At 39.8% G+C, this 12,636-nt stretch overlaps 1 protein-coding gene across 2 annotated transcripts in view; it reads left to right on the top strand.

The window, feature by feature from the left end:
- The window catches only part of LOC106822184 (lipase member K), a 49,260-nt gene that overhangs the window by 17,170 nt on the left and 19,454 nt on the right, over positions 1–12,636 (top strand). For both annotated transcript variants that reach the window (XM_044754758.2, XM_070487457.1), the window contains exons 2-6: positions 175–290; positions 2,359–2,476; positions 5,440–5,638; positions 6,892–7,001; positions 8,651–8,787. In XM_044754758.2, the coding sequence (XP_044610693.1) occupies positions 186–290; positions 2,359–2,476; positions 5,440–5,638; positions 6,892–7,001; positions 8,651–8,787 (669 nt within the window). In that variant the 5' untranslated portion in view covers positions 175–185. The remainder of the gene's footprint in view (positions 1–174; positions 291–2,358; positions 2,477–5,439; positions 5,639–6,891; positions 7,002–8,650; positions 8,788–12,636) is intronic.

The following is a 12,636-nucleotide window of genomic DNA, read 5'->3' as shown; positions in this document are numbered from 1 at the left end:
AGTCACCATTTCAGATTTTTCATGGGATGTCTTGAATAATTAAGTATATTACTTATTCAAGCACAACCTAGAGGCATGTTTCTACTCCCTCCCGTGGTAGTGTTATAAGATTACGCAAAATTTCACTTTTAGAGTTTTCTTTGATGACAAATATATTAATATTTCCTTTTCCAGGCAGACCCCAAATGTGGCAGCTTTTAGCAGCAGCAAGCTGGATGCTTCTCCTTGGATCTATATTTAGTTGTCACAGGAAAGGAAGCATCACAAATCCTGAAGCTAATATGAATATTGTAAGTCATTCATTAAGGAAAAAAATTAAGATAAGGGATTGTTAATTTAACACCATTTTCATTATAATTGGTGTGCCTGTGTAATTTTCAAAAATTCTAAATTGACTAGGTCTGTGCTACTTCCTCTGTTCCTTGACATGGCTAGCTACTCTAAGAGTTGAAAGCCCTGACCCAAGTTGGGGCAGTAATATTCGCTCTCCTGATAGTCTGAGCTGCCATCTGATGGTGGTTTCCTGAAGAGAAGTTTCGTGAGTTCATACTGATGATCTCTATGGAGTATCCCTGAGTTCTTCCTGAGGCTTTTTCTAGAGCAGTTTCTTTGACCTTATATCAGTGTACCTTTTTAGTTTAGTAAGTCAGAACTGGTTTCAGTTGCTTATAACCAAAAGTGTTTTGACATGCAGGAATTCATACCAGAAGAGGAATGGAATAGAATGGAATGGAATAGAGTGGAACGGAATAGTGCTAAGCAAAGAAAAAAACAAAACAAAACCAAAAACAAACAACAAATGTCCACCATGGGCTTCATTCCAATGGGATACTCGATATTCCCATATATGTTGTGTACCATTGATGTCTTCACCCATACCCAAGTTTGTATTAGAACATTAAGAGTGTGACTGTCAAAGTTTTTTGCTTAGTGTCTCTTCTTGTTCCTCTCTCCAAAGTGTCCTGTAAGTACCCCTAACCATCTACCACACTGTTGAACTCACAGTCCATGAATGTATGGCCTCAAATCCACATTTTCCTCCTCCTCCCATATTCACACACATTTTCTTCCTTCCCGGTCTTGGTGCTTTCTGGCTTTTAATTATTCTATAATGATAATAAGAACAATAAACATTTATAGAGTACTTCCTTTGAGCCAGGCACTGTTCTAGATACTTTAAGTATAATTCTCACAGTAAATCTGTGAAGAGATACTATTATCATCTTTATTTTACAGTGGAGGGGAATGAGGCAGAGAAGGATTAAGTAACTTATCCAAAGTTACGTAGTTAATGAGAGGAAGAGTTGGAATTGAAGACCTACAGTTGTCTCTAGGGTGTGGACTCACAACCACTGTTTTATATAGCCCCATAGTATGCAGACACATCTTGTGTGCCTGGCATGGACAGATGCATAATCCCGAGGCAAGGGCATATGCTTTGGAGCTAAACATGCTTTGGCTTAAATTTTGTCTCTATCTCTTCCTAGTGTACAATCTGGGACAGATTGTTAATCTTCCTGTAATTTAGTTTTGTCAACTGTAAAATGGGTACAATTGTTTCTCAAAGGCCTATTTTAAGGATTAATAAAACAGAGGATATAAACCGTGCTCCATGCAGAAGATGATCAATAAACACTAGTTCCTCTCTTCCTTGTGTATCTGTGGATGGGGTATCTTCTGTTTACCCCTCTAGATCCACTCTCTAGTCTTTACACCTTTCTCTCTGCCCAACAGGCTGACCTGTGAGAACTGTATCAACAGGCCCCCTTGACCTTCCATTTTCAGTTCAGTTCAGTTAATGGAAATCTTGAGCAGGAGACCTGAGGGAGGCAGGAGAGTGAGATCAGATGATTTACTGCCCTAGCTCCCTCCATGAGGTCACCTTATGCAGGCAGGCTGTCTCCTTCTGCTAAAGGTCACAGTTCCTCTCAAGGTGGCTCTGTCTACTTGTTTTTCTCATTCTGGGTCTGGTAACCACTTCCTTTCCTCTCTAGTCAGGTCTAAAGTTGGTAACAGCTCACTTATTACTAGCCACAGGGTACTGCAAAATCCCCTGGGATTTCCCTTATTAGATGACCATATAATGTTTTGTCAAACATTCTGAGAGTGAACTAGAGTGCATTAATAATACCAAGCCAAGCAAACCACAATGTATGGTCACCCCACTTTGCCTTAGCCATGCCTCTGCTTGCATCCTCCTTCTAAAACCCACCTCAAATTATCCCAATTTTCCTGCTGTATTCTTTCACAGCACATAGATGAACAGGAAATTGTAACATCAAGTACTGTATTGCAATGTATGTATAAAAATCAAGAGATAACATCATGAAGGCATATATTTTCTTTTCCTACTTTCAGAGCCAGATTATTTCCTACTGGGGTTATCCTTGTGAGGAATATGATGTTGTGACAAAAGATGATTATGTCCTCGGAATTTATAGGATTCCTCATGGAAGAGGATATCCAAGGAGAACAGGTAGGATTTATTTTGTAATGAAAGGAAAAAGACTAACGCAGACCTCCCCACATGTGCTGATGATCACCGTAGGGCAGCTTTTTTTCCGAAATAGATCCTAATCTCTTCCCTGAGAGGAGGAAACTCATCACCTCCACCTCTACTACTCCATTGCATGTGTATAACACTTGGAGTTTTTAAAGCATTTTTCATATATACTATTTAGTCTTTTCTTCTCTTAATCACTTTGTCCTCCTTCCAAACAAACAAGGAAACAAAAGAAAACTTGGCCTTACTCTAGAGATACCACTTTCCAGGCTTAAAAACCAGAAACATAGGAGTCGTTTTTGATACTTTCTTCTCCCTCACTTCCTATATCCAGCCAATTACCGAAATCTATCAATTTTGCCTTCTAAATTTCTCTCTCATCTGAAAAGTTCTCAGCTTCACTATTGCTCAAGTCCAGGCTTGGACATCATCATCATCTTTTGTTTCAGCTACTACAATAATTTTCAGTTATTTCACCTATAATTAATTCTCCACTCAAGTCAGTGGTATTTTATTTTTTTAAGTAAATCTGACCTTATTAATTCTATACTTAAACTTAAGTAAAGATCCATTTCTAGCTCCCTACAATACAGCTTGATATCTTTAGAGGGATCTGTTACCCTGCAAGGGAACTCTCCCCTCATGTACACCGAAGCCGATACCGTGGTACAGCAGTCTTTGAGGAAAGAAAGTTTATCACACAATCAACTGGTAAGGAGACAGAAGGACAGGCTCTCAACTCTGTCTCCCTGAACCGGGTTATGGGGTAAGGTTTAAGGGATCAGGCTTCGGAAGCACCTACAGGATGAGTTTTGATTGGCAGATCAAAATGTTCTCTTCTGGGCAGACTCCTGGCTGGTTCACTACCCTTGAAAAGTAGCTTTAACATTCTGTTGTTAAGATGAGGTCAGCACAGTAAACAGGGTAAAGTTGTTATGTAGATTTAAGTCATTGCCTTCTCTTTTGATAAGTTTCCAGAAATTTAGTCATCCTCTCCTTCCTGGCACAGAGATGAAGGCACCCTTACGAATGGAGGCTTTTCTTATAAATGGACATTTCCCTTAGAAATGGGTAACTTCTACTAGGTTTTCAGAGCTTTCCCCTGTGTCTTCTGTTTCCTAAAAATAATTGGCTTAAAATAATTCTTATACCAAAGAGGTATATTTTGGGATAACAAATTCTGTTCCTGGTCCTATGATTACACATCCACTTGGCAAGAATTGTTTGCTTTTTTGTCTCATTTCTTAGCTCTTTTTATTCTTCGGAATGTTGTATAACAAAACTTCTCAATACCAGAAATGTTAACCGCTTAAAGAGGAAATCTAGAATTTTAAAAAGAGAGGGAGATGAAACAGTGATTTTGCTTTTATAGCACTAATGCAGGCTCATGGAGCCGAGGAAAGGAAAGATTTCAAAGGAAAGATCTTTCAAAGGAAAGATTTCTTGGACTCTCAAGGTCTGGCAGTAGTGCTCTTTTATTCAGAGAATAGCATGGAGTAGAATGGGGACAGGACCCATGGGCAGTAAGAGCTGGAGGCATGGGGACAGGACGTATGGGTAGGAAGAGCTGCGAACATAGGCTGAGGCATAGGTATGTGAGTTATCTCTTTACAAGACAAAGGAGAGATTATGTTTAAAAAGTCACTAAAATGGTATCAGTGTAGGTCGGGTCTGGTTATTGGGCGGTCCTAACACTTTAGATAAGAATCAGATCGGATATGCTTCACAGAGGGGGATGATATAGGTCAGTATGTAGGGTAGGACGCCTTGGGCTTTTCTCCTTGGGGCAGCCTTGATCTTCATCAGAATCAACTTTCTCCAAAAGAACTCTCTTCCTTTTAAATACTCTTGAGAACTTTGTTTCCTCAAACTTTTATCTTATCATTTCTGCCAGGTAGTTGCCAAAATACGTGAGATGAAAGCTGTCTCCACAATGATAAGCTGCCTGAGGGCTCAGATAAGAGAGGGGCTTTGGCAGTAATTCAGCCAAAATTTTCTCAAAAGGTACATAAATGGACATAGACTTTTAGTTGCTTGATTCCAGGTGGCTGAAGGCTCTCTAAGAGTGAGGTCCAGCCCACCCAATCTCAGGAAGCTGATCTAGCCACAAAAGTGACCTGAGGGACAGCCCTCAGGTGCCCACACAGCATCACAAACCACTTATAAAAGACAGGAAAGCCCTGGTCATTTCTCTCTCTCCTCTGTGTTTTCAACACCATTTTCCTACTTTCTTCTTTTTTTTCTCTTTCTTAGTCAAATTGTTCCAAGTCTACATTACAAATAGGATTTTTATATCAAATTAACAATTTTACACTGTAGAACATTTCCCTTAAAACCTCCCATTTTGCTTTCTGACCATGCAAATTAAATGAAGTAGTGTGTGTAAAATGTAGCATAGTGCCTGGCATTCAGTAAACATTCAACAAATGACGTTTTTATTGTTTTCATTATTATTTTGAGAAAAGCGTAGTTTTATAATGAGATGATTCTTGAGAAATAAAATGTTATTAATATGAACAGTAATAATAGAGCAATATTTATTATGGACAGTCTTTTATGTATTTTAATTCTAATTTAATTCTTACCACTAGACTATAAGATAGCATTTGTTAATATTCCCTATTGTACACATAAGTTAAATTAGGCACAAAGGGGTTAGTACATAGCAGAATAGATTTTGAACCAGCAAATCTGACTGCAGCACCTACAGAACAACACATTATATATAATCCAAATTTTACAAAGAGATGAACAGGACATATGGAAGATAAACAACTTGCCCAAGTAAGTAGTTCAGAAGGGACTAGAATCCAGGTTTGCCTGGTTCCAAATTTCATCTCTTAAGCTCTCTTCTATACCACAGGAAGTCAGGAAAGAGAATTTTCTTGTATACACTAAGGAAAGCCAGACACAAAATTCTTGCCTGTGTTTTGCAGCTCCAAAGCCTGTTGTGTATTTGCAACACGGCTTAATTGCATCTGCTAGTAACTGGATTTCCAACCTGCCGAACAACAGCTTAGCTTTCCTCCTGGCAGATAACGGTTATGATGTGTGGATGGGGAACAGCCGGGGAAATACTTGGTCCAGAAAACACTTGAAATTTTCACCCAAATCACCAGAATTCTGGGCCTTCAGGTAAGGAGATACCTACTAATGAATAAAGTGTGTGCTTGGCTTATTTATGTGGATGAACACCCTTTAATTTTTCCCTTTCTGTCCAAATGCATCCAATGGAATCCACAAGACAGAAATAAACATTTTTCTTCTATCCGGGCTTTCTTCATAAGCTCAAAAGATGCCCTTATTGTCGCATTGTTATTTCTTTTAAAAATTCCACTTGCTGGTATCTGTGTATATATGCAAAATATATATGCAAAAATAAAATCAAAATACAAAAGTCAACTTTAGAAAGGTTAATTCCAGGACTGTCACTTTGTCAATATGGATTCTAAAGGAAATTTATATGGTACCCTTACTACAGAGGAAAAATGAAACTGATCAAGAAATGGAACCAGAAACAAGGTTCTGGTTGAAAACCTGAGAACAAGACATTCGTAATAAACCAACATTGAGCCTAGTCCTGGTGCATAGATGACACTCAGATGTTTATTCACTGAGTAATGAAGGAACTCTGCCCTCCATAGGCTGGAGGTGCTGAACACTTTCCTGGAGTGAGGTCCTGGGGAAGTAAGGAGAAAGTCTGAATACAAAGGATGACTAATGAGTAGAGTTGCCAGCAGCAGCCCTTGGGGACACTGTCTGCTCTAGAAGTCAGGCCAGATTGGTCACAGGGACAGATCCCTGCACTTGTACCAGAGCTAAGAACTGTGCCTTGAAGGTCAGTAATACCATTTGTTCCTTGGCCTCATTCCTGGAAGCCATTTGGCATTTCTTAATTCCACATCCCAGTGCAGTTGTGTCATTGCACTATTGCAATAACATGATGATTCCCTAGGTGAGTATCTTCCCAACTACACACAGGAAAGAAGCACCTGAGGTGACTGCTAAAGATGCACATTACCAGGCCCCTTCCCTGGAAATTCTGATTCAGTCTGTCTGGGCGGAGGTCTGCAAATCTGTTTGTTTTATTTGTATTTTAAATAAGTGGTCCAAGTGATTTTTCTTTTCAAGGGAATTTGGTACAGAATTAGGTGAAAAACCTCTACAGGCTTTTGCAAGTCAGATTTTTCTGATTCCAGTTTGTTAACAATGTTACTCTTGCAACCAAGGTGACATCCTCGAATGTTGCACAGATGCATAATATCACATATTTATTCTAGTCTTATATTTAACAAAATCTAAGTATTTATATCTGCAATGAATATGTTTAAATATTGCAAGTCTAACAATGAGATGTTTTCTCCAATTTTGTTGTTTTTCTTTGGCAGTTTGGATGAGATGGCTAAATATGACCTTCCAGCCACAATCAATTTTATTGTAGAGAAAACTGGACAGGAGCAACTCTACTATGTGGGCCACTCTCAAGGCACCACCATTGGTGTGTTTGGGGCAAGTGTGATCTGAGAGAGTCAGCAGATTTTCTTGCATATTCATGAAAAGGGTCAGGATTTCTTCCCTCTGTGAAGTCTCTATCTTAGGAACTTGAGTTGGGAAATTAAGTGAGGATGACAAGAGGGACTTTTTCCCCAGGTCTGAATTTGGAGACTGATGGATAAGCCTGAAGGAGAGATAATTATTTATTTAGTCATTTGTGTCAGACACCTGGTTAGATGCTAAAGAATCAGAGATAAATATAGTATGCATCTTTCCCTTAAAAGGCTCACAGTCTAGTTAAGGACACCAAAAAGAAAGCAGAGAATTACAAACCTCAGTGATTATATGCCACCGTCAGTGTGACGTTTAGTTCCCAGTAGGTGCTGGAGTAGGCTAGATGTGGATGGGGCCATGTTGGCAGTGCCATGGAGCACTTCACTCCCTGCACTGCTCTCCATTCAGCTAGACACTTCCACAATATCAATAGCATTTCCACCAGTCTCTTTTCTGTGTCTTAATTCTAATCAGATTTCCGGTGTAAGTCTCTATATGCCTGTACTATAGTATGCATCATACATGCATTCTCTCAGTGGAAAATACAAACATTTGAGAGCGTTATCATCCATATTTTACAAATGTCTGAATTTAAAAATCCTTTCCAATTGTGATAACACCAAATAACACCTTAAGAACTATATACACAGACAGTCTTTGACTTACAATGGTTCAACTTACAATTTTTCAACTTTACCACGGTGTGAAAGCGATATACATTCAGCAGAACCCATACTTTGAATTTTGAATTTTGATCTTTTCCTCAGCTGGTGATATGCAGTATGATACTCTCTCATGATGCTTGGCAGTGGCAGTGAGCTACAGCTCCCAGTCAGCCACATGATCATGAGGGTGAACAATTGATACACCTACAATGATTCTGCACGCATACAACTATTCCGTTTTTCACTTTCAATACAGTATTCAGTAAATGACATGAGATATCCGACACTTTATTATAAAATAGGCTTTGTGTTGGATGATTTTGCCCAACTGTAGGCTAATGCTCTGAGCATGTGTAAGATAGGCTAGGCTAAGCTATGATGTTCAGTAGGTTAGGTGTATTAAATGCATTTTTGACTTAGAATATTTTCAACTTACGGTGGGTGTATTGGGTTGTAACCTTGTTGTAACTCAAGGAAGATCTGTATATAACTTAACCTTCAAAAGAATCATCCTACATAGATTCTATTTTCCAAATTTACAGATTGAGAAAACTGAACTCATGTAGGGGTGGTAACATTCCCAAGTTTTTGCACAGCCAGTGAATGGAAAGCCAAGATTATAGCCCAGTTTTGTCTGATACCAAAGACTATGGTCAAGTCAGAATGGCCCTTGGAGTTTACCCAGATATGTCCCACAATGGGTTTTGAACCTTTTCTGTAACATTCTCTATAGGTAGACTTGTACTCTTCGGTGACAGGAAACTTACTTTATTCTGAATTAGCTGATTCCATCCTTGAAAAATTTAGAAAATCTTTCCCTGAGAATGGTACTCATGCTGAGTTATTTTGTTTTTAATATAACTACTTTTATTATAATTTAAAATGAATTAAGGGTTGTTTTAAATCTATGAACTAGTACCTTCTTCCCTTTCAGCTTTCATAGCATTCTCTACAAATCCAGAGCTGGCTAAGAAAATTAAGATATTTTTTGCATTGGCTCCAGTCATCACAGTGAAATATACCCAAAGTCCTATGAAAAAATTAGCAACTCTTTCCAGAAAGGCAGTCAAGGTATGTGACTTCTTCAATTTTAAATCTGCAATAACTAAAACTAGTTCTATTTCCACTCATTTCAAGAGAAGAGAATCTGAGGCAAATGACATTTTACAAACTTATAAAAATGTAACAGATGCTCAAGGGAGCCATGTGCGTTTACTGATAATGTACAATTTTACCAACAGGGTTCAGAGAGCTCACTCTGATGTCATTCTACTCTATTGTCTTCACCCATATCTAGAGGCTTCTCTACTATGTCATTCTTCAATCAAAGATAAAGCAAGAGCTAATTTGATTGATTGATTTGTTTAATCTAGTAAGTTAAATTTTTCTCTGAGGCCCCCTAGCTTTTCAGGGGCACTATAATGTAATAGTTGAGATCACAGCATGGTGCCCATGGCATGGGTTTGAATCCTAGCTAGATGAGTGAATTAAGTCAAGACCTTAAGTATTCTAGGAATCATTTTCTTCATCTATAAAGTGGGGATTAAATAGTCCCTATTCATAAGGCTGCTGTGAGGATTAAGTGAGTTCATACATGTAAATCCCCTAGAGGCAGGTCTTGCACAGTGTACACCTTTAATAAGTGTCAGTTACCGTTATTGTTGTCCTGATTTTCATAGAACACACTTTCCCCCATTACTAAAAGTCCAACTTTGCTCAATTGCTCCTGGTCTATCAAGTCCTCAAAACCTAGGCATATCCTAGACCTCAGATTCTTTCTTCTAGCTGACAGCTAACTAAGCTGATCATTAACTCAGTCAAGGAGAATTGGTCTATGTGGGTTGGTGTGTTTTCTTGGTGCATATTAATATGGGCTTCTCCCACGGCTGACTAAGGTGATCATACTGTTCAGTGATTTCAGAGAAAGCATATGAAAGTGAAACAATTTTTATAAAAGCCAGGGATTCTGGCTGGTGAGAGATAAGGAAATTAGCACATGGCAATTCAATTTCATACCGACAGAACCCAGAAAGACAGTAGCAGGAAAGCTATCAGAACAACATGAAAAATCCTCACATTTCCCTCTTAGTACTTGGGCCTCTTGTACCACAGAAATTTCAGTCCAGCCTCATCCCGCAATATTGGATAAACACGAGACTTCTTGCTAAATTATTTCAGCATTCCCACACAGTTAAGAGATATTTTGAGATGGTGGGATCTTTCCATTTTCCTCAATTTGCACAGCTCTGCTTCAACCTTCCGTATGTTTTGACATGCCTGTGGTATAGTACAGTTCAATTCAATTCTGTAAAGAGATATCTAAGAGCTACTATTTCAAGAGCATAACATCAGGAAATAGCTATGTCTATAAAGATACTTTTCAGCTTGTTGGTATGACTGAAAATCAGAGTGCATAAGAGAGTGGTAGGACTCTCAATGAAGGAAAGAGTAGGGGACAGTTAATGGAAAGAAGGTAAGTCATGTTAAGAAATTTAGATTTTGTTCTGTTGGTGACGGGAAGCCATTGAAGAATGTGAAGCAGAGTAAAGGAATGATCACCTTTGCATTTTTGGAGCTATTGCCCTAAATGGGCTTTAACTCCGATCAAGGAGCTTACCACATATGACCCTCTAAATCTTGATAGAAATTCCAGCAGCATCATGATGATAGAGCAAAGAAATTGCTAGACAAATTTAGAGAAAAGTGAAAATGTTTCTAATTGTTGTAATCACAGAAGACCTCTTGGATGAAATGGCATTTGAGTTTGGGCTTAAGGACAAGATTTCAATATATATAGGATGTTGCAGAAAGTCTTTCTAAACCAAGAGGGAAATACGAGCTACGTTTCAGTTGCAAAGTTCAAGCCATGGGAAACCTCATGTAAATGACTTTATTAGGGCTTTAAATTTGTGAAGTTGAATATGAGAAATACATATTGGAAACGCAGGAGTAGATTTGGACAACATTGAATGCCAAGTTAATATATTTGGAATTTATTCTATAGGTAATGGGTAACCTTGGCAAGTATTTGCACAAAGGAATGACACACATTATGCTCTTTTTTGGAAAGGTTCTCCTGGGACCAAATGGAAGTAGATCGGAGTAAAAGACATCAAGAGGGGCTAAAGATGAGGTGAATGGTTAGGGGGTTATTGTTACACTTCAGCTGATAGATGTTGGGAAACTGAGCCAGAGTTGTGCAAAAGAAGATATATCTACAGAGTTTGACAATGAAATGATAGACAGCTTTATAGCCATGGTATAAACTTTGAGAGGGTGGGACTTTCTTTTCTCCTCTCCTGTTAGCCAAATGTTCTCAGGCAAGTCGAGGAATGACTTCCTTTCACTAAAGAGCTCCTGGGCTGGGATGATCCTTTTACTATCTCTGATTAGAGAATTCTTTTTATTGATATTATCCGTTCTTTTCTATTGTTCTTTCAATTTACGTAAGGCACTGACATAAGAACATGAGTCAGACAGAATCAAGTTCACATTCTGTCTCTGCTTCATGCCCTTTGCGACCTTGGGCAAGTTATTTAACCGTTCTCAGACTGTTTTCACATTTATAAAATCAATAGAATTTGAAGTTCTGATGTCAGCAAGATGGCAGGTTAGGAGGTCCCAACACTTGTCTCCTTGATAAAAACAACAAAAACAATAAATAAACAACTAAGAACTGACAGAAATAGCTCTGAAAAACCTTTGGACTATAACAAAGAAGCAGCAAAAACCCTGCAGAGCTCAAAAACCAAGGATGGCTGCATAGACAAGCATTTTACTTGTATCACCGCATCCCCCAGTCTAGAGGAGCTCAGCACCAAGAGGGATACTCTCAGAGGGATGTTATCACATGTGCAAAAGGAGAGCAGAATACCTGCAAGGCTCATTACTACCATGGACACTTTTGGCTTTTGCTACCAAGGTTCCCCACTGTCTTCACCAATGCTGAACCCAGCTGACAGAGCTGCTTGAGCCCACGCTGCTAATCTCCTCCCGAGGGCTGGAGCTGTTACTGAGGTGAGACCTGTTCCCAGTGGCCCCAGTTGTTGCTGTGCCCTACAATCTGGGATCAGAGTATCACAATGTCTTGCCATCTATGGAACCAAAGCTGCCACTACTCAGCTCCCCACCCCTTGGGTCCCACGTCATGGCTTTGACCCCCTATTACCAGCCACAGAGTTGCTATCTGTGCTCTGGTCCCTGGGTCCTGAGTTTAGGGCTTTGATCCAGCATCACTAGGGCCAAGCTGCTGCTACTCTGCTTCTGCCCCCTGGGGCAAGAGTTGGGACTGTGACCTGCCATTCCCAGGGCATGCTGCTGCACCCCTTGGGCCCAAGCCACAACTGCACCTGTCAAGCCTGGGTCTGTGCTGCTGCTGAGTCCTCCTGTCTCTCCCCCTAGCTCGAGTCACTGAAGCAAGCACCAAAGACCCAAACTCCAGTTCCATAGAAGATCTGCTTATGTCTGAATCACTGGAACCATTGCCACAGCAAGTACACCTATGCCCCAACCCAGATGCTATGGTAGTTCTGAACTCAAGACCTGGCTCTGCTACTGCTGAGTGTCAGTGCACCAGACCTGGCACCAAGAAGGATACACTCAGCTGGAGCTTCTCTTCAGGGGCAAAAAAGAACAGGAGGATATCAACAGCCTTTGCCACTAAGGAATATAATAATTTTAGACACCACTACCACCTGCAGGACCTCCACAGTCTTGGCCAGTGAAGACCCCTGTAGTCCTCATCACTGTTGACCTCAGCTGTTGGAGCTATGATGCTCCATCACAGAGGCTATGATGCTGAGCCCTCCCTGGAATCAAGACACTTCACTCTACAAGCTGGTGCCATTACAGCCACCTTCAGGTGAAAGTATTTCCCCACTAAAGCCAGTCTGAAAAGGCTGGAAGAGGTGACTGCTCCCT

Source organism: Equus asinus, chromosome 2 (assembly GCF_041296235.1).
Source record: "Equus asinus isolate D_3611 breed Donkey chromosome 2, EquAss-T2T_v2, whole genome shotgun sequence".
In the NCBI taxonomy this organism is placed as follows: domain Eukaryota; kingdom Metazoa; phylum Chordata; class Mammalia; order Perissodactyla; family Equidae; genus Equus; species Equus asinus.
This window is presented reverse-complemented; position numbering and strand designations above follow the sequence as displayed.